Below are 23,435 nucleotides of genomic sequence, written 5' to 3'. Positions count from 1 at the left end.
ATAGAATCTGTAATCACAGAGTAGCTGGGAGTTTTGAATGCCATGAAACTGTGTTACTTCTTCACTGCTCTTCCGGCCCTTTCTTTAGACCAGTATTGGAGGCCTGCTTGCACTCTGCATTTTTGTTTATTTCCATCCCTGTCATCTCTAATCTGGACCATTTCAGCAGCCTCAACAGTCTCTCCAGGCTCTGGTCTTTCCTCTCCTACTCCATCCTCACCGGAAATGTGTCAACTCTCCTCCTCATGAAACTTCTCCAGGTTGATGCATATCCTGATTCGTCAGCACCACACGACTCAGGTCCCTTCATAGTCAGGCCTTGCTGAGTGAGGGCCTTGCTCATGGAGCCTATGCTTAAACCACTCTGAAATCTCATGCTCGTTTTCTCTTCCTAGAATGACCAGCTCCATTTCTCTTTCACCCGATAACCATCTACTCATCTTTTAAGAGCTGTGTTAATTGTTGTTGTCCTACTGGCTTGATCTGCAAGAGGGGGACAATTGTGATATCCGTGGTGCCCGTTTCTGTACAGACACATACTTGGTAGTTAGTAAAATTGGGTGAATGGTTTTGAGGGTGCACTGAGCACCTTTGTATCCTTTCGGGGAACTGAATTTCATTTGCCTTCTATTCAAGTTGGTTCACTGACCACACTCATTTTTGTCATCATCTTTGATTGCCTAGTAAGCGCTTAACAAATGTAGAATAAATGAATTAGTTCTGATAGTTCTACAGAACTTGTGATTAACAGAGACATGTATTTTTAGATTGCAAAATTCTCTGCAGATTTTATTGCCTTAATGCTACAGTGACAAAGAACTTCACATTTTGCGCATTTCTTTGGTCACCTTTCGGCATAAGAGTGAATTACTCTTCACTTATGATTTTTGTGTGGACCTCTCGGCTCTTCACCCGCAGCTTGTTGACCTGGGACTCTGCAATGTCAGCGCGTTCCTCGGCCTCCTCCAGCTCGTGCTGGAGCTTGCGGAATTTGGAGAGGTTGACATTGGATTGTTCCTCCTGAGAAAAGAAATGCATTTGAGAGAACAAGAAAATTTGACATTTTCTGATTCTCATGGCCTTCTTTACTTCTAGAAGCAGCTACTGATGGATTTGCTTCATAAGTGAGAAAACAAAAGGTTCTATTGTTTGGTCATGTACTTATCTGGGGGTAGGGCATCCCATATGCTCACCTCTGTGAATGAGTGGGCTTAACAAACCCCCGCTTGGGCTTTTTCACTGGAAAGAGTGTCCTGGAAAACTTAAGATGCTATCATGTCAACAAGGAGATCAAAGTAGCGGGAATCTGATTCTATGAGACAAACTTGAAAAAGTAGGCACAGTTGGGGCATCTGGGCAGCTCAATCTGTTAAACATCCGACTCTTGATATCGGCTCAGGTCATGATCTCACAGTTGGTGGGATTGAGCCCTGTGTGCTTGGGATTCTCTCTCTCTCTGCCCCCTCTGCTGCTTGTGCTCTCTTTCTTGTAATAAATAAATAAATTAAAAAAAAAAAGTAGACACAGTGGTACTATTGGGTGCAGAGAATCTTAAGGGAAGTTTCTGAATTTAACAGGATGAGAAAGATAACAAGATGAGAAAGCAGCCAAATGAAAAGGAAATGTTCTGATGGATTTATTGTGAAGTTTGTTCAGCAGAGCTTAGATTTCACAGCCCTCATTTGCACAGACCCTGTGAGTGCTGGAGATTTCTGGGAGTGGCAGGTGTTCTAGATAGGGAAGTAGGTTGTAACCAAGAAGCATTTCTATACTAACATGTCTGGAAAATTGCTTAAAGAGGTCTCAGAAGAAATGAACCTGAATCTAAGGCTCCAGTAATTAGTGGTAAATTTGTTTTCATTCCAAATACTCATTTTCAGACCTGATTTTATATTCTTTGCCTTAAAGAAATACTCTTAAATTCTATAAACTTCAGACTCCCCGAAACCTGGACCTGCTCTGGACTTTTCTGTCTCATTACGCAGATACTCACGGCCTCTTCAGCTTGTCTCTTGTAAGCTTTAACTTTGGTTTGTAATTTGTCCACCAAGTCCTGCAGCCTGAGAACATTCTTGCGGTCCTCCTCCGTCTGAAATGTAAGAGGCAGCAAATAGTGTTGTTATTTGAGAACAACGCATTATTTTCACTTTCTTGAAAGCAAGTGGGCCTGAGAAATATGGAAAGGCAGGTCACCTGGTAAGTGAGTTCCTTTAATCTTCTCTCATGTTTGCGGAGACCCTTGACAGCCTCCACATTGCGCTTCTGTTCAGTTTCTACCTCATTTTCAAGCTCCCTCACCTGGAAGAGAAAAAAGCTGTTTAGCAATTTGGCTGTGACTGGCTGCACGAACAGGTCAGGAACTGAATGAACTGATAGACACCCACCCTGGCCTCCAGTTTCTGGATCTGCTTCTTCCCGCCCTTCAGGGCCAGCTGCTCAGCCTCGTCCAGACGGTGCTGAAGGTCCTTCACCGTCTGCTCCAGGTTCTTCTTCATCCGCTCCAGGTGGGCGCTGGTGTCCTGCTCCTTCTTCAGCTCCTCGGCCATCATGGCCGCCTGTTAGCAGTGAAACAAAACCGGTTGAGAGCTGGGCTGGCGCATCAGCATTCAAGTTTGAGCACCACCGTGTTGCCCTCTGCTCACATCAGTGATGGCCTTCTTGGCCTTCTCTTCTGCGTTGCGGGCTTCCTGGACAATGTCTTCCATCTCTCCCTGGATCTGGGAGATGTCTGTCTCCAGCTTCTTCTTGGTGTTGATCAGGCTGGTGTTCTGTTTCAAATTAATAAGAAAAAGGAGGGGGGGAAGCACATTTAATTATATTCTGTTTATACTATCATTTTTATTAGTGTATACAGGCAAAAATTTGTGATCCAAGAAAATGTCAGCATAAAAATCAAATGAAAAGTTGACTCTAAGTTATGCCTTCTCTTCTTATTCACCCATACTTCTGTTAATGAATATTTTCTTAAATTCTAAGGTAAAATTTGATTTTTGATGCCAAAGATGTTCAACAATTAACAGTGGCTGCCTGTAAGCATGAAGCACAACTGCGAGCCAGGAAAAAAAATGTAAAGTGCTGTGGCTCATGGAAAATGGATTATTGATTTTTAGTTGTTTATTCACATGTGGTTGGCTTCATATTTAAAGTACATAAATAGCATCATTATTGGTACAAAAATGAACAAAGGATCTGTTATGTTTTGGAAAACTTGATGGTATTTAAACATATTTAATCAACTCAAGGATACTAAGCATGAGTATGAAAAACACTGCATTTTAATTTGAATTTAAAATTATTTGTCCTACGTGATTTTAACGTTTCCATGATGGCTATTTCCTTATATTGCAGTTTTTAAAAAGTATGTAGTAATATATGTTTATTACAAAAAAGAACATATAAATTAGCAAAATAAGAGGTAAAGAATAATTGTTATACTCTCCCTACCCAAAGATAAGCATTGATAATACTTTTGTTTATCCTATATATTTTCTACAAAAATGATCATGCTTTATATATTATGTTTAAGTTGCTGTTTTCACTTAGTATATTGTGAACATCTTTCCATGGCAGTAAATGCATACTGTAATGGCTCCTTATTAGCCATCATGAGGCTCTACCACCATTTATTTAGCATATCCATTATAAACAACAAATGCTGACTGGCAGTAATGATGGCCTCTGTGAATTTGAACTTAAGAGCTTCTTTTTATATTTCATGTAGTTAGCTTTTATGTGTGTCCGGGACACACAAAATTACTTGGTGGCTTATTCTTTCTCCTCTATTTTATTTGCTTATCTATTTGCAGCTTAGAGTTGCAAAAGACAAGATGGCCACTAATGTCATATGTATGGTTATTAGCAGATGGCCTTTTGTGCTTTCCTTACGAAAGTTTCTAGAACCCTAAATTTTTTCTAATCAGCATGATTATGGCAGCCTACAAATACACCTGTGAGCTGGCTAGGCCCGCCCCCCCTTCCCAGTATGTCTTAGTAATGTGCATTCTCCAGAACTTCACGAAGGACCCTGGCCAGGGTTACTCCTTACTTAAAAACAAGCTTATCCCCTCAGATTGTCTTCAACGTCAGGAAGTGCCTTTGCTCAGCCATAGTCCTGAACCTTACCTGGGTGTGCAGGAGTTGCACACGCTCACTGGCATCCAGGAGCTCCTGCTCGGCCACCCTCCTGCTCCTCTCCGTCTGCTCCAGGGATGCCCGCAGCTCCTCGATCTCAGCCTGCAGCAGGTTGGCCCTGCGCTCCACCATGGCCAGCTGCTCCTTCAGGTCCTCCTGGCCTCTGACGGCATCATCCAGATGTAGCTGAGTGTCCTGCACAGAAAGAGGCAAAGACTCTTACCCGCGTTCCAATGAAAGTGAATACAAATTTCGGGTCATCGACACACCTTGTTCTTAATAACTTAGAGTATGGTTAGAGAGAAAAAATGAGAAAGTCCCTTTAATGACATTCTCTGTAGCCTAGGGTAGCAGATCTACTCAAAAGAACACGATGTTATATTTTAGATTGTGAATCATAAAAAAATACCATGGCCAAAGATACAAAATTTTGGATCAAGAAAGCATCCTCAGAGATGAGCTAGTCTAATGATGTTGTTTTACGTAAATTAAATAAGTGTAGATATATGTATTTTAAAAATATGTGTATATACTTATATACATTATACAAATGAGGTTCCTATAAAGTGATTTGTGCAGCGTCTTCAGCTGACAAAGTGAACTTTTCTTTGACTTTTCCAGAAGCAAGCTATTTTTCAGCTGTGTATGTTTCAGCAGTGTAAATTTTCAACTGATTACCGTATTATTTAGGTTTACGGCATATAAATTGCACAGTTACACCTTGACTGCATGACGCCATGTGTGTTTATCCCAGTGTACCTTCAGTATTCCTTGTGTGTTTCTAAGATTCTTTATTGCCTCTGCAGCCTGGCGGTTGGCGTGGTTCAGCTGGATTTCCATTTCATTGAGGTCTCCCTCCATCTTCTTCTTGATCCGCAGGGCATCGTTCCTGCTCCTGATCTCAGCATCCAGGGTGCTCTGCATTGACTCCACCACTCTGAGATGGTTCCTCTTTAGCTGATCGATTTCTTCATCTTTCTCAGCAATTTTCCGATCAATCTCAGATTTCACCTGGTTTAACTCAAGCTGGATGCGAAGGATTTTGCCTTCTTCGTGCTCAAGAGATCCCTTTTTAAAAAGCAACATTTAGTGCTCGCTTCGGCAGCACATATACTAAAAAGCAACATTTAGGTTACTCTTGGTTCTCAACCCCCTCAGGATCTTCCCAGGTATAATCTGCAGCTGGCCCTTGGGAGGGCAGGGAGAGACCAAAGAAAGAGGCAGGCCACTCCAGCTTGGTAGTGGCTATTTAATAATAGCAAAGTGACTTGGGTAAGAGGCTTGTCTTGAACGGCAGGAAGCCGAATGAATCGTGCCTCTGCCCACAAAATTTTAAAAGTTTACAAAGAGGCCATCAGTGGATTTAGTCACGTGTACTGTCTAGGTGTTCTCAACACCACACCACTGTCTCAAGGCTGTTTGTGGAGCAGCCCCTGGGAGCAGGAAAGGCAAGCGGAACCCACATTCCAAGGACAGGGGAGGTCAGTGGGTGTCACGTCTTTTTGATGATGTTTCCCAATTGATACCTGAAGAGCTTGTTGTTGTTTGTTCTGCACATCATGATGATTTCTTGAAGGCGTTAAAAAATGCACAAACTTTCATACATCTTAATTTAGCCTGTTCTGCATTCCCAAGGAAATTCAGTATTTCTCACTGAATTAAGGAGTTATCCCCTGCAGCTTTACCACATGACAGATCTCAGTTGCTGTTAATTTTTCCATTTATTTATAAGGCATAAGTGAGCAAACAAAACATGTACCTCTGCTTCTTCCAGGGCAGCCTGTAGTTCACTCTTCTCTTGATCTATTTGTTTCTTTACTTTCTCCAATTCGTGGATATGCTTTCCCCCCTCCGCAATCTGCTCCGTCAGGTCAGAAATCTCCTCTGTAGGTTCATAGTAAAACACCAAATTCAGTTGAGAAAAATGAAAACTTGAAAAGATGCCTTCCTGCCATTTTGGAAGGAGAAGGATTACAAAGACTCACGCTGCAAGTTCTTGTTCTCTCGCCTCAGGGTTTCCAGGTGATCCAGGGATTCCTCGTAGGCATTCTTGACCTTGAACAGCTCAGTGCTGAGAGAGCGGGACTCCTTCTGGGAGGCCTCAAGTTCAGCCTGAGTCTCCTCATACTTCTGTTTCCACTCTGCCAGGACCTGGAAGTACATCAGAACTAAGCCTCTGTAATCAAGAGTCAGGCCACTTTCCCCCAAGAAGCTGGTCATTGTGGGCCACCTTGTCGAAGTTCCTCTGCTTCTTGTCCAGGGCCGCACAGGCCGCATTTGTTCTCTCCACGTCGATCATGAGGTCCTCCACTTCGTTCTGGAGCCGCTGCTTTGTCTTTTCCAGAGAGGCACATTTGGAATTCACGGCCTCCACCTGTTCCTCCGCATCCTGCAGCCGCTGGGCCAGCTTCTTCCTGAAACGTTGGTCAGTGCGGGTGACCAAGAGCAGAGTTGAAGCCACCACAGTGAACTTAATAAAGCTGCTGACTAGGAAAGCATGTTTTCCCCAAGAATTTTTTGCTCCTGTGTCCACAAATTGTTAAGGTTTCCTAAAATGTCTTCTCAGTACCCATTTTGTCTCTTTAATTCTCCCTAGTGAAGTCTACTCTTTATCTCTGGGGTTGCCAAACATACTCCTGAGCCAGGCCTTTTTGTGTGCATGGTGATGGTAATGTGTGTGTGCATGTGGGAGAGAGATGAAGAATGAGTAAGCGCTTCAGCTGAGTGAGAAAGGTGAGGGTGTGAGAGGGTGACGAAGTGACAGCCGTGAACAGGAGGCATGTCTTCAAAGATGCTAGTGCTGAATAGCATCGTAAAACGTGTTAACATGGTCCTCTTTATGAATGAAACTGGGGCCCAAAGTGACATTTCTGAGGGCATATGATTAATGACTAATGTTCTGGGTCTGAAGCCCCAGACAATAAATATTATTCCATAATCACATTTTCCCCAAATACCTTCCTTCACCAGCCCCCTTAACTCACGACCTCCCCCAGCCCATGCTCTTATCTGGAGTGCTCCCTCTGGAAATGCTTGCCAAACCCCTTCATTCTGCTTAATTCTAACAACTACCAAGCTATATCCAATATAGAGAAGTTTCCTTCACTGGGAACATAATGATTATTGCCTTTCCATGTGTAACTCCCATGAGTTTTATTCCATTAAAACTGTACATAATTAATGAATAAGTTTATTGATACTGGTTGTTAAATAATGACAGAATATGATAGTCTCATTCTGAACTTCTAAATACTCCAGGTAGGGATAAACTGATTATTGGTAATTATAATATTCATAATAATGTATCAGACAGCCTCAGTGCCTCCATTTTTTCTTATATTGAAGGAAGTTCTACTCAATTCATAAGGGATATGCTGATAATTTTTGGTTCATTTTGTTAGAAAGAAATTTAAGATATTTTTGTAGTAAACGAGATTGTGGGGAAGGCTGTGGTCTTGGCCCTTTCTTCAGTGGACATGTACCAGTTTATAAAGAGAAAATGATGGTTTCCACCACTCTGTAATCAGATAGGCTGGTATTTTTCACCTATCTTCATGTCTGGAATATTGTTTCTTTCATTATTTTATCTTCACTGTTTTTAAACTTCTCTTTCTGTCCCCATCATTAAGACTCCGTACTTGGCCTCCTCCAGCTCCTCTGTGCGCTGGATGGCGTCTGTCTCATATTTGGTCCTCCACTGGGCCACCTCGCTGTTGGCCTTGGACATTGACCTCTGCAGTTCAGCCTTGGCTTCCTGCTCCTCCTCATACTGTTCCCGCAGCAGGTCACAGTCATGGCGGGCTGATTGCAGGGCGTGGGCCAGTGCGTTCTTGGCCTGAACCAACCAGAAAATGTGCATTGTAAGTTTATGTTCTGATCATTGATATTCTCTAAGTGAAGCTCAGTTGTATGTCATGCTGCAAAGTTCGAGGGATTGGAAATCTCAGCTGGAAAATTCTCACCTTAGACTCCTCTTCCAGCTGCCTCTTTAACTCCTCAATCTGTTGTGTAAATGCTTGTTTGCCTCGTGATAGCTGAGACACCAGAGCCTCTTTCTCATCCAGCTGTCGTGAAAATTCACCTGGGAAAGACAAAACATGAGAGCTTTAGTTCTGTTGTCTAGGTGCCGACTAGTTTACAGACTGCTGTAACATCAGAACTCTTATTCCATGATGAAAAGAATAACTCAAGAACTTTGATATGGTTGAGAAGGTGTTATTTCTTTCTTTTTTTTAAAATGTGAGCTTTCTTTGATATTTCAGGATGGAGATATACATATATATATGAATAGATTATTTTTTTTTTTTAGTAATTCCACGACAACAAATATCTCAGTCCAGGGCTTAATTTTCTTCCAGTTATAGCTTAGAACCATACTTTTTACCATCTCCCAGTAAAAACGAGAAGGAATGACAAATCAGTGATACTGGACACATGTGGCCTGAGAAGTGATGGGCATCCGGTGGGCGCTCACAAGTGGAGGCCCGCCTTCCATTCTTGGCCTCTGTGCGCACCGGCCGTGCACCTGCTGACCTGACTCTGTGTGTAGGCGCGCCTTCTGGGCCGACAGCTCATTGATGAGGCGCTGTTGCTCCTCTTCCTTCGTTTTCACTTCACTGAGCTGGTCCTCCAGTGTGTGGCACATTTTCTCGAGGTTTCCCTGTGGTGGGAAGTAGGCAACAGGAAGAGCAGACGCTTTTATTTGTGAGTCTGGATTTGGAGAGAACTACTTGTGGAAAGGAGCTGAGTTTTATGTACTTTTCTATCTACTCCAAAGCCCTGCATGGTGCCTTGGATGTAGAGGCACATAATTTGGGCTAAATGAATACACATATGATTATGAAAATTAGGTCATTTCCTTTTGGAAAATATGAACATCACTTAAATTCTGTATCCTGTAGAGTATGGTTTTTAGAGAAAAATTTTTTCCTGTAATTACATTCTTTCGTGGTCATAGTGACAATATTTAAAGTGGTTTCTACAAATAAGATAGGAACACTGAAGTGATTCATTTCAATAGAGTGATGCCTAACAGGCGTAAAATGAGATAACATTGAAAGTTCATACAGTTAGATTGGATATAGTCATATATAAACTGTATAAAATGAAAAGGAGACAAGTTAATAAAAACCTTGGCCTTGGAGACGGTCTCCATGTTACTGGCCAGGTCGTCAATCTCCATCTTCAACTCGCTCTTCTCCTTCTCCAGCTTCTGCTTGACCCTCTGTAGGTTGTCTATCTGCTCCCCCAGCTCGGCCACGCTGTCCGCGTGCTTCTTCCTCAGGGTGGCCACCGTGGCTTCGTGCTGCAGGGTGGCCTCCTCCAGGTCCCTGCGCATCTTCTGGAACTCGGCCTCCCGCTTCTTGTTCATCTCGATCTGGGCGGAAGTGGCCCCGCCGGCTTCTTCCAGCCGCTCGCTGATCTCCTCCAGTTCGCGGGAGAGGTCGGAGCGCTGCTTCTCTGCTTTGGCCCGGGAGGCCCGCTCTGCCTCGATTTCCTCCTCCAGCTCCTCGATGCGGGCCTGAGGGTGACACACCAACATTAATGGCAACTCGTGGCAGTTTTGATTCCTGTGATACGCGGACGAGGTGGAGGTTGTGACTCACCTGTAACTCCTTGATCTTCTTCTGCAGCTGCATGGCGAGGGCCTGCTCGTCTTCAATCTTGCTTTGCAGATTGCTCATTTCAAACTCTTTCCTGTCAGAGGAGCAACAAATAAGCTCTGTCAGTTCTCTTACCAGTCCTCTCTGCCACATATGGTGGAATATCTTTATGCTGCTGTGTTGAGGACATGAGTAGTACACGTTTTACAAGTCAATACTGTACCATTTTCATTTAATAAAAAGTCAAAGATGCCATTATTTGTTTTTTTATGTGTACTCCAAAGTAATATTTTGGAGATCTTTAAAACATATATTTGGCCTGAATTGACAGATGAATTGACAGACAACAAGCAGATTACAATTTAACTATATCATGCTCACTTTTTAAGTTTTTCATCGAGTTGCTGTTTGTCATTTTCGACGTCCATTGTGGACTCCTGGGCCAGTTTTAGGTCTCCCTCCAGTTTCCTCTTGGCTCTTTCTAGGTCCATGCGGAGTTTCTTTTCTTGTTCCAGAGACCCTTCAAGCTAAATTTATAGTGTATTTTATTTATTTCAGTCCTGAGGCACTGAACCATATGTTACTGGCCACCAAAGATGCACAGGAGAATTTTAAAAAATGCACCAAATAGCATGGGAATTTTAATGATTGTTTTCAAACCCGCAGAGAAAGGCATATGTCACAACTGTTTGTTTTATCTTAAGAGGAAATACTGTGTTTTTCACACTTACATCATCCACTTGCTGCTCGAGCTTGGTTTTAGCTTTGGTCAGCGTGTTGACCTTGTCCTCTTCTGCCTGTAGGTCATCCAGGGTCTGCTGGTGGGCCTCCTGGAGGGCCTTCTTCTCCTTGGTCAGCTTAGCGATGGTTTCGTCCAGGCCTGCCATCTCTTCTGTGAGGTTTTTCACCTTAGATTTGAACAGATTATAGAATGTTAATGACATCCCGTCATCTTGACAAAAAACATGGTAATAGCTTAGGACAGTGTCAGCCTAAGATGGAAAATGGAGACGAGAAGCTAACCCAGGCCTCCATAGCTGAAAAATATGGGAGGTAAGGGTCAAGGTAATTAGTCAGAAATGGTGAAGACGACATATATATGATGGTACTTTTCTTTCATATTCATTGATTTTAAGATTAAACTTTTAGTTAAAGTATTTCCGTAACAAGCTAGCACTTTTAAACACTCTAAAATGGATCATGATTGTACCTTGTTCTCTGTGGCATGTTTCTCCTTTTCAACCTTGGCCAGGGTCAGCTCAAGGTCATCGATGTCTTTCTTGAGCTCTGAACACTCGTCCTCCAGTTTCCTCTTTTTGGCCGTCAGCTCGGCATTGATCTCCTCCTCATCCTCAGCTCTCTCAGTCAGCTCTTTGATCTTGGCCTCCAGCTGGATTTTGGTTTTAATCAGCTGGTCGCATCTTTCCTCTGCGTCAGCCAAGCCATCTGCTTCCTAATGGGGGAAATGAAACACTTCCATTTGTATAAGCTATATCTGCAAAGACACAATAATTTATTAAAAGGTGGATACTTTAGTGACTCAACCAGTTTGGTCAATACATATGCCAACTTTTAAAAGTCCAGTAGACAAAATGTTAGTAATTTTAATCCACTGATTAAGTATAGTAACAGTTTTCCTCCAGATATCCATGTGTGGAAGACCAAATCGGGAAAACTAGCCCTTTGGCCAAATCTGCACTTGTGCTGCTTTGGAAGGGTCAGTTATTAATTCTTGGACTCGGTTTTCTCAGGTTTGAGGGGTCCATTAATTTAACCTTTTCCTCACCCTGGTAAGAACGGCATAACTTCTGTTTTATGCACAATGTATTCCCTAAGGAAACAACAGTCTCATCTAAGAAAAGGTTCTATAAAGGAAGGAAAACATCTTTGGATAGCTTTATGACTTTGCTCTCTGATTTCCATACTACGTATGGATGTACATATGAACATATGCCGCATAATTTGTGACTTCATGTCTATTGCTTCTTCAGGTCTGAGTCTTAGTATTTTTGAAAGATGAACAATGACAACACATATTTTAGTGGAAACCATTGATTTATAAACCTTAAACTAAAAATGTTTCATATCTACTTATACAGTGTTTGGAGGATAAGAAGTGGCTGAGCTGTGCAGGGACTAATGCTCACAGATTGAACTTGAAGCTGTAAGTCATTTTTCTCTTGCATCAGAGCTACCATCTTCTCCTCAAGTTCTTTCCTTTTTGCCTCAGACTTCGCCAGCTCTTCCTTGGTCTTCTCAAATTCTTCCTTCATGTTGGCCATCTCCTTCTCGGTCTCGGCGCTCTTGAGGAGGGGCTTGATCTTGAAATACAGCTTCATCCAGGGCCAGTGCTTGACATTCATGAAGGCACGGACGTTGTACTGGATGCAGAAGATGGACTCTCTGTAGGAAGAACAAATATGGAAATGAAGAAGAATGTGGGCAGTGACTGGCACTCAACAGAAGTAATGACTGCATCGGATTCAATTATGAAAGTGTGGAGAACGAGGTCCCTCACCTCCTCTCCATCATCTTCTTGAATTCTACTCTCATCAGGTACCCTCTGCACACAGCCTGGGTGTGTGTGATGAGTTGGGCCAGCTTTTCATCTCGCATCTCCTCTAGAGTTCCCAACAGGCCAGCTTTAAAGAAAACCTGGCCAAAGAACAAGTGAGATATGTCATTTCCACTCAAGAGAAAGTCCCAAGGTGATGAAATTATGATAGAGATTTAGGTAGATTGGTACCTTGGTGTGACCGAATTTGTACTGGGTGTGGTCGATGTCAATAGACCCCAGAAGTTTCTCAGAAGCCTTCTTACTATCAATGAACTGACCCTCTGGGATAGCACTTGCATTTAGAACCTTGTATCTATCAGAAATTAAAGAATATGAAAGTTTGTTTTTCTTACCAAAACTCACAGTAACTATCATTGAAAAAATGATAGACTGAGTTTTGAGGAAAAAATTCCATTAAAATAATCAAGCAGTGCTTTAGATAAACCTTGGGAAAATATGTTTAAAAACAGTATAATATAAACCAAGGCTTCATTCTTTCTGATAATTGCATTTCAGTTTTCTTTTTAAAAAAATGCTTATTTATTTCTTTTGAGAGAGAAAGAGAGAGAGAGCGAGCATGAGCAGGGGAGGGGCAGAGAGAGATGGGGAGAGAGAATCCCAAGCAGGCTCTGCACTGTCAGCATGGACCCTGACACAGGGGTTGATCCCACAAACTATGAGATCACGACCTGAGCCAAAACCAAGAGTCAGATGCATAACCGACTGAGCCACCCAGGCACCCCAGAATTTCGGTTTTCAGGGAAAAGTTAAAAGATGTTTGAATTGCATGGCAATAATGATCTGGACTAGCACATTGAAAGGGAGAAAAAAATGAGACACAAACCTCTGCTTGAAGTCTGCATAAAGGATTCTGCTGGGGAATCCCTTCCTGCAGATGCGGATGCCTTCCAGCACTCCGTTACACCTCAGCTGGTGCAGGACAAGTTCATGCTCCATGGCCCCTAAAGGGAAGGATACACATGCCTTATTTCATGGTCTAAAGCAAACACGCTGGCACTTGTCTGGATGTCAGAAGTGTCTTACCGGGGGTTTTGGTTTCATTGGGGATGATGCAGCGCACAAAGTGGGGGTGAGTGCTCCTCAGGTTGGTCATCAGCTTGTTCAGATTCTCCTGAGAACCATAGGGAAAGTTTTAAAATCGTTTTTTGTTGCATTTACGTGAGACTCCCTATCAAGGATCTGTAGTTAATGGGCTCCATTTCATGAATAAAGTCAATGTAACTGACTACAGTAGTTGCTTCCAGAGAGGGTTTGATTTCATGTGAAATTTGTTCAACGCTAGATCTTTTAGATTTGGAGCTTTGAGGGGAGATGTTTCATATATTGTAAGGTTTGAACTCACACTGCAGGTTTTATTTTTGTTCAATTTTTCCTAACACATTTTTCATTTTCCTTTGTACAACATTACCTTTTTTCTGTTTCACTATAGATTTCTTTTAAAAAAGTTTTTTTAAGTTACGATAATTTAATTGTCACAGAAGTAGGTTTTTTGGGGCATTCAAGAATATACTGTACCCTAAAAAGCGCTGACACTGTCTGGAAAGAAGAACCCTTCTTTTTGCCACCTTTTTTTCCACCGCCACTTTCTGAAAAATAATATAAAAGAATTAAAACTATTTAATTTGTACTATCCGTAGGTATAAGGACTCCCAAGATTCCCTCTGGAATTTAAATGTGCACTCATTCACTTGTATCATCCCTCATCTTCCCTCTGTATCTTTCCTCCTTCAGCTCTGGATTAGGGAAATAGATGCATTGGCTCACATTATAGGTATTCAGGAAAACAACAACAGCAACAATAAAAGAACTGTGGATGAAAAGGGTAGATGTGGGGAAGAGGTAGGACCCCTCTCCTCCAAATCAGCAGAGGGGGAGTGCCAGAAGACAGAGGAGTAATGCCGCCTTAGTGCACACATCCCCCAGAGAAGAGGCAAAGTTGCATGCATGGTGCCAGGGAGGTGAGCCTCTGCTAACCTGCAGGCAAGTCCTGCTTCCTGTTTGCTTGTGTCTCTCTACCTCTGCTTGCACATCTGGTCTTAGGGGACTTAGGAGAACACAACTTGCATTCCTTAAGCACTAGTGCCTTGACAAAGGATTTCTTCATCTCCAGCTTAGCTGGATCCTTTAAGGAACCGATACTATCAAAATAATTGAAATAAGCTGTATGATCTTGAGCACGTCACTTAACCTTTGAGTCTCTGTTTCCTCATGGGTGAAATGAGGCCATGGACAAAATGATCCATAGTGTCAATTTTAGCTCTGAAAGCCTATGATCGTAAGACTCACTAAATATACTTCCTATCATTAAGTCCATATTGGCCAGTATTTTCATGACAGGTTTTGAGATAACTATATCAGTCTCTGATAAAAAGTATATTTCTGTTTTGTGACTCTAGGAACATATTAGTGATATTAACAACCTGCTTCAGCACTTTGTCCCCCGGCAAAGAGGAGAGCCAGAGTCTTCATTGCGGACTTCTGGTACAGCCCAACCACGGTCTCGTTCAGCGGGTCCTTGTTCTTGTCCAGCCAGCCGGCAATGTTGTAGTCCACGGTGCCGGCGTAGTGCACCAGCGAGAAGTGGGCCTCGGCCTTGCCTTTGGCAGGCTTGGGCTTCTGGAAGTTGTTGGACTTGCCAAGATGCTGTTCGTACAGCTTGTTCTTGAAGGAGGTGTCCGTGGCCTTGGGGAACATGCACTCCTCCTCCAGGATGGAGAAGATGCCCATAGGCTGAGAGTAGGAAAAAAGGGATGATAATATGAGTCCCTCAGAAAAGTGTGCTCTAATAGTTTATGTACTTGGTGGAAACCTGAACATGTTCCAGAATAAGAGTTCGGGTGATAAGAAATTCAATAGGCATGGTTCTACTTTGCTGCCTCTCCTCTGCTACTGAAATGTGAAACAGTCCTGTATCAAGGACATATGGGAAATATATTTGCTAGAAAGACTCAATTAAAAAAAAAGCCCATCTGTGCCATTTGGCAAACTTTATGTTCAGAGTATAAAATTAAATTCCAAAACTACCATTTCAAAGCTGAATTCTTTATCCCATATATGTATCTATCTAAATACTTTCTTCCCTACTGACAGTGTAATTTCCTTCACCTCAACTCTAGACATGACAAAAGTATGAAGAGAAGAGAAATTACAGCTAAAGATTAAAAATGGTCCGTTCCCAGGAGAAAAGTGCATCTCATGTTGTATCATTAGAACTCTCTGTACTCTGTGCTATGTTCCCCACTCTGTGGAGTTGAGTGATGATAATTAGGTTTTGCTTTGTAAGCAGATCGACTCCTTTCAGTGGCAAGTTTGATATGAACGACTGATAGAAAATTCAATGTTGTTGATGTTCAGTCACAAATTGTCTCCCCAAACCTATTTTGATGTTCCATGAACTGAGTACCACACAGTTTTTGTGAATAGCAGAGATACTGTATCACCAAATTAAAGTTATTTTCCTCCAGTTGGGTAGACCCAGGCGGATATTACCCCCTCCTCTTTCATATTTTGATGAATTTTGACGTGAGTGTGTGAAGTTGTCATAGATGGCGGTTGTACTTACTTTTCCCCTTTCGTCTGCTCAGGCTAGTGTTCACATGTAACCATGTACTGTGTGGGCCTCCCTAGGCATGTGGTGAGTGCCCAGTGCACATTCGAAAGTGCTTAATGATTGCTTGTTGGGTTTTAGTATACACACAACCGATAGAATCATTGCCCCAACTCTTTGATAAAGGGGAATTTAGGGCTCCTCTTCCAGGTAAGGCTGTTTATTCAGCAGTCCACATGGTCTTACTGACTGCAACAACTGAAAAGCTGCCCTCCCAGCCTATAAGACACCTTGACATATCCTGCCTTGATACCCGTGAAGGATGATTCATGCATGGCACACCATCATGGGACAGCCAGGATCAATGATCGTACTCACAGGACTAGCTGTGATTTCATTCCTGTCACCCAAGAGATCACATAGGAACAAAAGTGAGGGAGAAGGAAGTGAAAAGAGGGAGAAATGTGAATCCTTGTGTCTGTGGATGTGTATGTATTGCAGTCATTTTTCTATGAAAAACTACTCCTTAATATGTTGCTTGTGATGCACCATGCACCTGGTCACTGTGCCCAGGAATGTCATAAAACACCGCTGCTGGTTCTTTGAGAATTGGGATTGCAGTTCATTCAGCATGAGGAGGTGGACAGTTTGTTTTTCACATACCGAAGGCTTGAAAAGTCATACGAACCTTCTCAATGAGCTCGATGCAGGCAGCCAGGTCCATCCCAAAGTCGATGAACTCCCACTCGATGCCCTCCTTCTTGTACTCCTCCTGCTCCAGCACGAACATGTGGTGGTTGAAGAACTGTTGCAGCTTCTCGTTGGTGAAGTTGATGCACAGCTGCTCCAGGCTGTTGAACTAGGGCGTTGCAAACACCAAAGAGCTCAAGTGAGTTTGGGAAACCCAGGGGGAATTCGGCAGAGCGGACACGAAGCAGAGGGGCCTTAACAGGGCCGCTTATTCCAACAACTCACATCAAAGATCTCAAAGCCGGCGATGTCCAGGACCCCGATGAAGTACTGTCTGGGCTGCTTGGTGTCCAGCTGCTGGTTGATGCGGGTGACCATCCACAGGAACATCTTCTCATAGACGGCCTTGGCCAGGGCGCCCACTGCGTTGTATACCTTCGTGGACAGAGTAATGATTGTTGGTGTTACTAAAGATGTGTTGAGAAGGCTGGGGATGTGTGTGATTCATTGAGGCCGTTCACTTACCTGCTGCACGGTCTGGCCTTTGGTGACGTACTCGTTGCCCACCTTGACCCTGGGGTAGCAGAGGGCTTTGAGCAGGTCAGCAGAGTTCAGACTCTGGAGATAGGCTGCCTTGTCAGCAACTGCATGAACCAGGTGAGGACGGTAAAAACAAAACAAAACAAAACAAAAACCACAGTGTGCACAGCTTAAGGTGTGAAGGACAATGACAAAGAGAAAAAGTTCTGCTCAAAGAGTAATATGTGCAAATGTGGCAAAACCATTTGTTCATATTGCTTCAAAAGCATTGCCAACTTTCACACTAATTTTAGTCATTTTTTTGAGATGATAATTTGGAACTTGGGGAATTGATGCTCTGTGTGATATTTAAAACATAGCTAAAGTAGACCACAGATAAAAATAATTTGTGAAATTCTAACCTAGAGGAGTAGTGACAGGAAAATTCTGATCAGTTTTTTTTTTTTTTTCCTCCAGTGCATGTGGGCACACACATTATTGACTGGGATGAAAAATGCTTTAATCAGATCGTAAATACTAGCGTACAGTAAGGCAGTGAAAAATGGAATGGGCAGAATTCACGTCTCCACAAATCTCAGTTGTGTAAAACATGCAGTGTGTGTCATTTCTGTTCCCTTCTAGTTTTCCCCACTGTCGGATAAGTCAAGAAAGTGAACCCAGGGCCCTTGCCCTTGAGGAACTGATGGCGTCAGCTGTAATCTCAATTGAATGACGTGAGCAAGCAGGGAGTGTAGGTACCTTCGGTGCCGTCAGGCTCGGCCTGCTCCTCACGCTGCTTCTGCTTGAACTTCATGTTGCCATAATGCATCACGGCGCCCGTGAGCTTGTAGATGGCAGCCTTTTCGTCAGTGCTGAAACCCAGAATGTCCACAGCACTCTGTGGAAAGAGTTGGATTTGACTCGGCTCGCAATGATCACCATGGCAGGTGCCCTCAGTACACAGGGGCCTGCCTCCCCACCTTCTCACCCTGTCTTGCCTTTGCATTTGACTAGCACTTTGCTGTCTAAAGGCACTCCTGTTCTTTAGCACTTAGTTCCACAAAGCAGCACCAAGAGGTATGCATCAGTTTCCCATGGAGTCAGGTGAACAGGGAAGATCTTACGCGACTTGTCCACACTCACCTAGCCAGGACTCAGAGCCTTGGCTTTGGATGCCAAGGCCAACGCACTTCCCATTTCTCCACGTGACCCCAGCCTTGCCCCGTATGTTTCTTATCTTATGCGTTCCCTTTGCCTCACAAGCCTGTTTGCTCCTTTTCCTCCTGTGTTGTCCCAGCCAAATATGTAATCCTAGCCTGCCTCCTGGACAGGGCAGGTGAAGTTGGGAAGAGGGTATGAGGAGGACAGCACGTGCCCTGTGTTTTTCCCCATGTTCTTCTATGATATCAGGTCCCGTGAGATGCCTGGCAGGGAACTTCACCTGGTTGTTCCTCATGCAGGGAAGAGACATTTCTGAACAGAACTGCTTTCATTGAAGTATTGTTGTATCTTTTTTTCTCTATCAGATTTTGATCACGTTCTTAGTTGCCCATGTTAGGCTTTGAGAAAGCAGAGAGAGCTTGGTTATGTAACACTCGTGTCTCCTAAGACTCTCCAGATAATTTACTTCCAGCTCACTGACCCGACCTACTCAAAATGCCTCCATGTTAATATTACAGAAGTCTTGGGGCAAGACTACTAAGTTTTTTTTTTTTTTTAACCTCTCAACTCCTAACACTTTTGGACATAGGAATAATAATGGGTTAAAACTTGTGAAAGCTGTTATTTATCAGATAAAGGCACACAAATAGTTCATAGAGTTTTTGAAAGTAATATTTTAAGAGAAAAAGTATTCTTGTAAGCAACTCTCAATCTTGTCTTGGGAATATTGGGGTGTTCCCACTGGTCTTAAAGTTGAGAATAATTGAAGGTTGACTATTCAGAAATTCAAAAGAAAACTTGAAATATCTATAAGTATATGTATAAAGAAAATAAAAGAGCAATGATCCTTAAAAAAAGAAGAGAAGGGAGAGAGAATCTATAGTTCCCAAAACTAAACGTTCATGGAGTCCCAAAATGAATTTTTGAGGTAGAGAATCCATTTCTTCAAATGCTACATGGGGTGGAGTTGGGGGGGAGAAGGGAATACCATTGGCCCACAGAGTTACATTTGAAACAAAGTTCGTATTTATGTCCAGTTACAGAAGAACTGTGGAAATATGTTCTGTTAAAAATCTTTTAGCTCCTTTTCCCAGACTCTTGGCTGTAGGGTGTGACATAGGACAAATGTCACTATTGGAGTACAAAAATGGACCCCAATGACCAATGAGAAAAAAAGGAAAAAGGAGCCAACCAGCTGAGAAATGCCTAACACTCGATGTTTATTCCAGACTTTTAAAGTTTTCTGATACATGGTAGAGGTCATTGACACATCCTATAACTTTGTTCCAAGGGTAAGGAAGCCTGAAAGGTAATATTGCCCCTAATGTCTTTCTGCTAATGCTGTTCACTCTATAGAGGAGAGTGTCGTATACTGCAGGATGAATTTGCTTTTTCCTGTTTTGTACCTATTACTTACATCTGTAGCCATCAACTCTTCCTGATCATCAATGCTGGGCACTGTGATTTCACCTTGACTGACAAAGGCAAAGTCGTATGGGTTCGTGGTGATCAGGAGCATTTCTGTGCACGTGGAAAAGAACAAGTATAGCCAGAATTACTTTGGTCATGAGAAACTTTTTAGAGGGACTATTAGGAAGAAGGGCTTTTATTCTTCCTCGGTGGAAATAAATCACAGATACTTCTTACCAATAAGTTCTGGTTTCTTGTTGGACATGATTTGATAAAATATGTGGTAGCTTCTTTCAGCCTTTAGCTGGAAAGTAACTCGGGACTTCTCTAGCAGATCTAGAAAGGCAGATCGAGCACGTTTAAAAGAAAAGGCACAATGGAAAATTAAGCATTTGAAAAGTTTACCTAACACAAATAAGATTTTCAATATATTCCCTGGAAGAAAAAGATTTTTAATCCCTAATATTTATTAACTTACATGTTTCAATATCTGCAGAAGCCAGTTTGCCTGTTGCACCAAAATGGATCCTGATGAATTTTCCCTTAAAAAGGCAAAGGAAGACTTTTTGTACACATTCAAAGGCAGACAAATGTTTTCTTTAGCTACGGACCGAACGGACGGTAAAGATGTCGACACCACACGTGCAGAAGTGTCAGTGCTGACGTTCACGTGAAAAGGAAGAGCAAGAGACTCACAAAGCGAGAGGAGTTGTCGTTCCTCACGGTCTTGGCGTTGCCAAAGGCCTCCAGTAGGGGGTTGGCGCTGATGATTTGATCTTCAAGCGTTCCCTGAAGAGAAATGAGGAAGATGGACAAAAAGACCCTGGAGAAGATGAGTTGCAGTCTGCTGAGGTAGCCTCCCATTGACTTCCTCTCCTGTCCCCTTCTCCCTTCGCAGACCTCTGTAACTTTGGGGAGGCTTTCTGCAGCAAGTAGAAGGAAGACAAAGTGGGGGAGGGAGGTACTCCAGTGACATGGCCTTGATTTCTGTATTCCACAATGCCTGGTTTTTCCTCCTCATAAATGGTTGTGAGAACTACTACCTGGCGCACGCAGCAACAATCAATCATCTCATTCTTACAGCCCACCCAAGAGTTATTTTCCGCATTTGAGCGTCACCTACATTGGTGGCCGTGGCTCTAAAGGACTTGGTCAGATTTTTCAGAGCCTCTGATGTCTTGCATCCTGGGAAGAGTATCATACCCACCTGCATTTTGCCAGGAGTAGGTTCTTCTTTTTTCTTCTCTCCAGTGATTGCGATGGTTGCAAAGTACTGGATGACACGCTTGGTGTTCACGGTCTTGCCCGCCCCGGATTCGCCGCTGCCAAGTCCACACGGAGGGACAAGTCAGAGTCTAACCACTACCGCGACCAAAATCCAACAGAAAGAAAGGCACTGAAATCTACATACGTAATCAGGATCGACTGGTTCTCACGATCTGTGAAAGAGAAACCGGAGATAATGCTGAAAAATACACTTAGCACATAGATTAACACAGTGCTTGCAAACTCAAAATTGCCTTTTAAAACCTCCCACTCACACACACAAAAATAACTATATGGATTGGTGCTTCGCTTTTTTCACAAGATTCTTTTTAAAATAAGTAGCAAAAAGATGTGTTAATTAGCCAGTGTGTTGCACTCCTGTGACCTTTAGTGTGACATGGAACGTGTGATGCACTATTTCAACAGAATGTCTGTGAGAGTCATGTATCAATATCCAATGAGTACTGGCTCCATTATCCATTTAGCCACTTGGTCCATAGTGCAAAATCTCATCATGCTATTAATGTCCCATCCAAAGTTTTGTGTTGTGATTGTGGCGACCTGTCACTATGAGCTTTCAAAGCTCACTCTCTAGGAGAGAGGACACATTAGCTGTGATTAAAATGCATAGATGGTACCTACATTTGGTTAATTTTGAGCTGAAATTAGCATTAATTAGTATGGATTTTACCATGGAAATATAAGCAAAATTCTCTATGTTTTTGGAACTGGTCCATTTTATTCTAAGTATATTTCCCAATTTTATTATTATAGTATACTACTTGCCATATTAGCATACTATCATTATTATTATGTTTGTGCTGAACATTTTATTCTCAAAGTACTGCCTCTGTGTCTTTTGTGTTATCAGTATATACTTACTTTATAAATGACTCCGTAAATTGTAATTATGGACTCACCTGTCAGCATGAACTGATAGGCGTTGTCGGAGATGGAGAAGATGTGGGGCGGGGCCTCCTGGCGCTTCTTGCCCCGGTAGGCGGTCACCACCTCGGGGTTGTACACCGGCAGCCACTTGTAGGGGTTGACGGTGACACAGAAGAGGCCCGAGTAGGTCTGGGAAATGACAAGCTTGCTCAGTCAGCAATCACCTTGGAAATACTGCTCGATGTGCAAAGGGAGAGGGACCAGAGCACCAGGATGGTTCTCCTAAGGCTGCCTCCCACCCACACACACCCTACACAAGATGCTTCAGTTTGCCAATGAATTCAGCATTAAGTAGATGGCTTTTCCCATGCACATTTTCAAATACATTAGAATTCACAACAGTAACCAGATGATTAGTCTTAAGATAATATAATAACCAAATCAAAAAATAAAGTCTTTAATAGGGTTTAGCTAACATAGTTCATGAAGTTAGTGGAAAGTGAAAAGAAAAAGAAGGGGGTGCTCACGTAGATCATCCAGGCTGCATAACGCTCTTTGAGGTTGTACAGCACGGCGGGCTCATGCAGGTGCGTCATCATGGCCATGTCCTCGATCTTGTCGTATTTGGGAGGGTTCATGGAGAAGATTTGATCTTCCTTAACTGTGACAGTCTGTTAAGAGGAGCTAGTGCTTATCAGCTGAGGAACAGAAAAGCATCAGTTATGTTTGCCCACCTCCCTTTGTGTTACTTACAGCCCCAGCATCAGTCTTCACCGTCACCTTCCCCCCTTCTCTGCTCTGGACTGTGCTTTTCACGTAGGATTCCTTAGCATCCACCACAAAGACAGAATTCTTGGCGTCGAAGGGCCTATTCTGGGCTTCAATGCGCTCCTTTTCAGACTTTCGGAGGTACGGAGCTGCCTCCCCAAAAACGGCCATCTCAGCGTCGGAACTCATGGCTGGGGGTTATTGGCGGCAACACAGCACAGGTGTACCTAGAGGGCAGAGAGAGCCTGACGGTGAGGCTGGGGGAGCGTGGACGTTGTCCTCTTGGTTTCACGTTCTGGTGCCTCATTGGCCTCGCCCGTTTCCTCACTGCCGCCTGTCGGGATCACTCTCGTGTCCTGTACAAAGGTGCTGAGGGATCGGATCACAGGTTGGAAAGCCTTATGTTGGCAGCTTCATGTTTGTGACATTTGAGGCCTCCATTGCATCCTCTGTGTTGTAAGGCTTTGCAGAGAAATGTGGAAGAATTCATATTTCAGTCAGCAATGTTTGTGATGCCCCAAGTGTGTTCAGAATATTTTCTTTTTCTGCTTGCTTAGCTTTGTTTCCTTTTTCCATTCCCCCTTCTCACTTTTTTTTTTGACATTGCAATGATACAAAAGCATGGAAAATAACTCTTTTCAATGGCTTTACAATCTGAACCTAATGTAAAAACTCACATATTTTGTCCGATTTTTCTCCTGGCCCAAATTTTTTAAATCAGATACATACATTGGATGTCATATTTTAAAAATTAGATTGATTAAAAGGTAAATCTGTTCATTCAGGACATGGTCCAAAATTAAAATAGTTAATAAGCACAAATAAACTCCCAGTTTAGGAGTGCATTATTTAGGTATCAGGTAAATAAAGGGAA

General features: G+C 42.8%; 1 protein-coding gene across 1 annotated transcript; it reads right to left on the bottom strand.

Moving 5' to 3' along the window:
• Positions 1–867: 867 nt before the first annotated feature.
• On the bottom strand, positions 868–22,750 carry LOC124519507 (myosin-4). The gene is made up of 38 exons (XM_047089797.1): positions 22,547–22,750; positions 22,321–22,464; positions 21,826–21,982; positions 21,051–21,078; positions 20,847–20,961; positions 20,336–20,428; positions 20,118–20,181; positions 19,877–19,975; positions 19,647–19,750; positions 17,828–17,966; positions 17,075–17,193; positions 16,835–16,984; positions 16,548–16,718; positions 14,733–15,042; positions 13,828–13,898; positions 13,336–13,423; positions 13,136–13,253; positions 12,481–12,604; positions 12,253–12,389; positions 11,882–12,137; positions 10,945–11,187; positions 10,466–10,642; positions 10,116–10,261; positions 9,738–9,828; positions 9,263–9,652; positions 8,665–8,791; positions 8,094–8,212; positions 7,770–7,966; positions 6,362–6,545; positions 6,117–6,282; positions 5,891–6,015; positions 4,891–5,199; positions 4,123–4,326; positions 2,643–2,768; positions 2,385–2,555; positions 2,194–2,298; positions 1,994–2,089; positions 868–1,020 (listed from the first exon to the last, which is right to left on the bottom strand). Exons 1-38 carry the CDS (start codon positions 22,748–22,750, stop codon positions 868–870), a joined length of 5,820 nt encoding a protein of 1,939 aa, XP_046945753.1.
• Between the last annotated feature and the right edge of the window lie 685 nt (positions 22,751–23,435).

This window comes from Lynx rufus, unplaced genomic scaffold (genome assembly GCF_022079265.1).
Source record: "Lynx rufus isolate CCGP_SWC_20201006 ecotype Redwood Valley unplaced genomic scaffold, mLynRuf1.p SCAF_28, whole genome shotgun sequence".
In the NCBI taxonomy this organism is placed as follows: domain Eukaryota; kingdom Metazoa; phylum Chordata; class Mammalia; order Carnivora; family Felidae; genus Lynx; species Lynx rufus.
The sequence above is the reverse complement of the archived record's forward strand: the minus strand, read 5'-3'. Positions and strand labels throughout refer to the sequence as shown.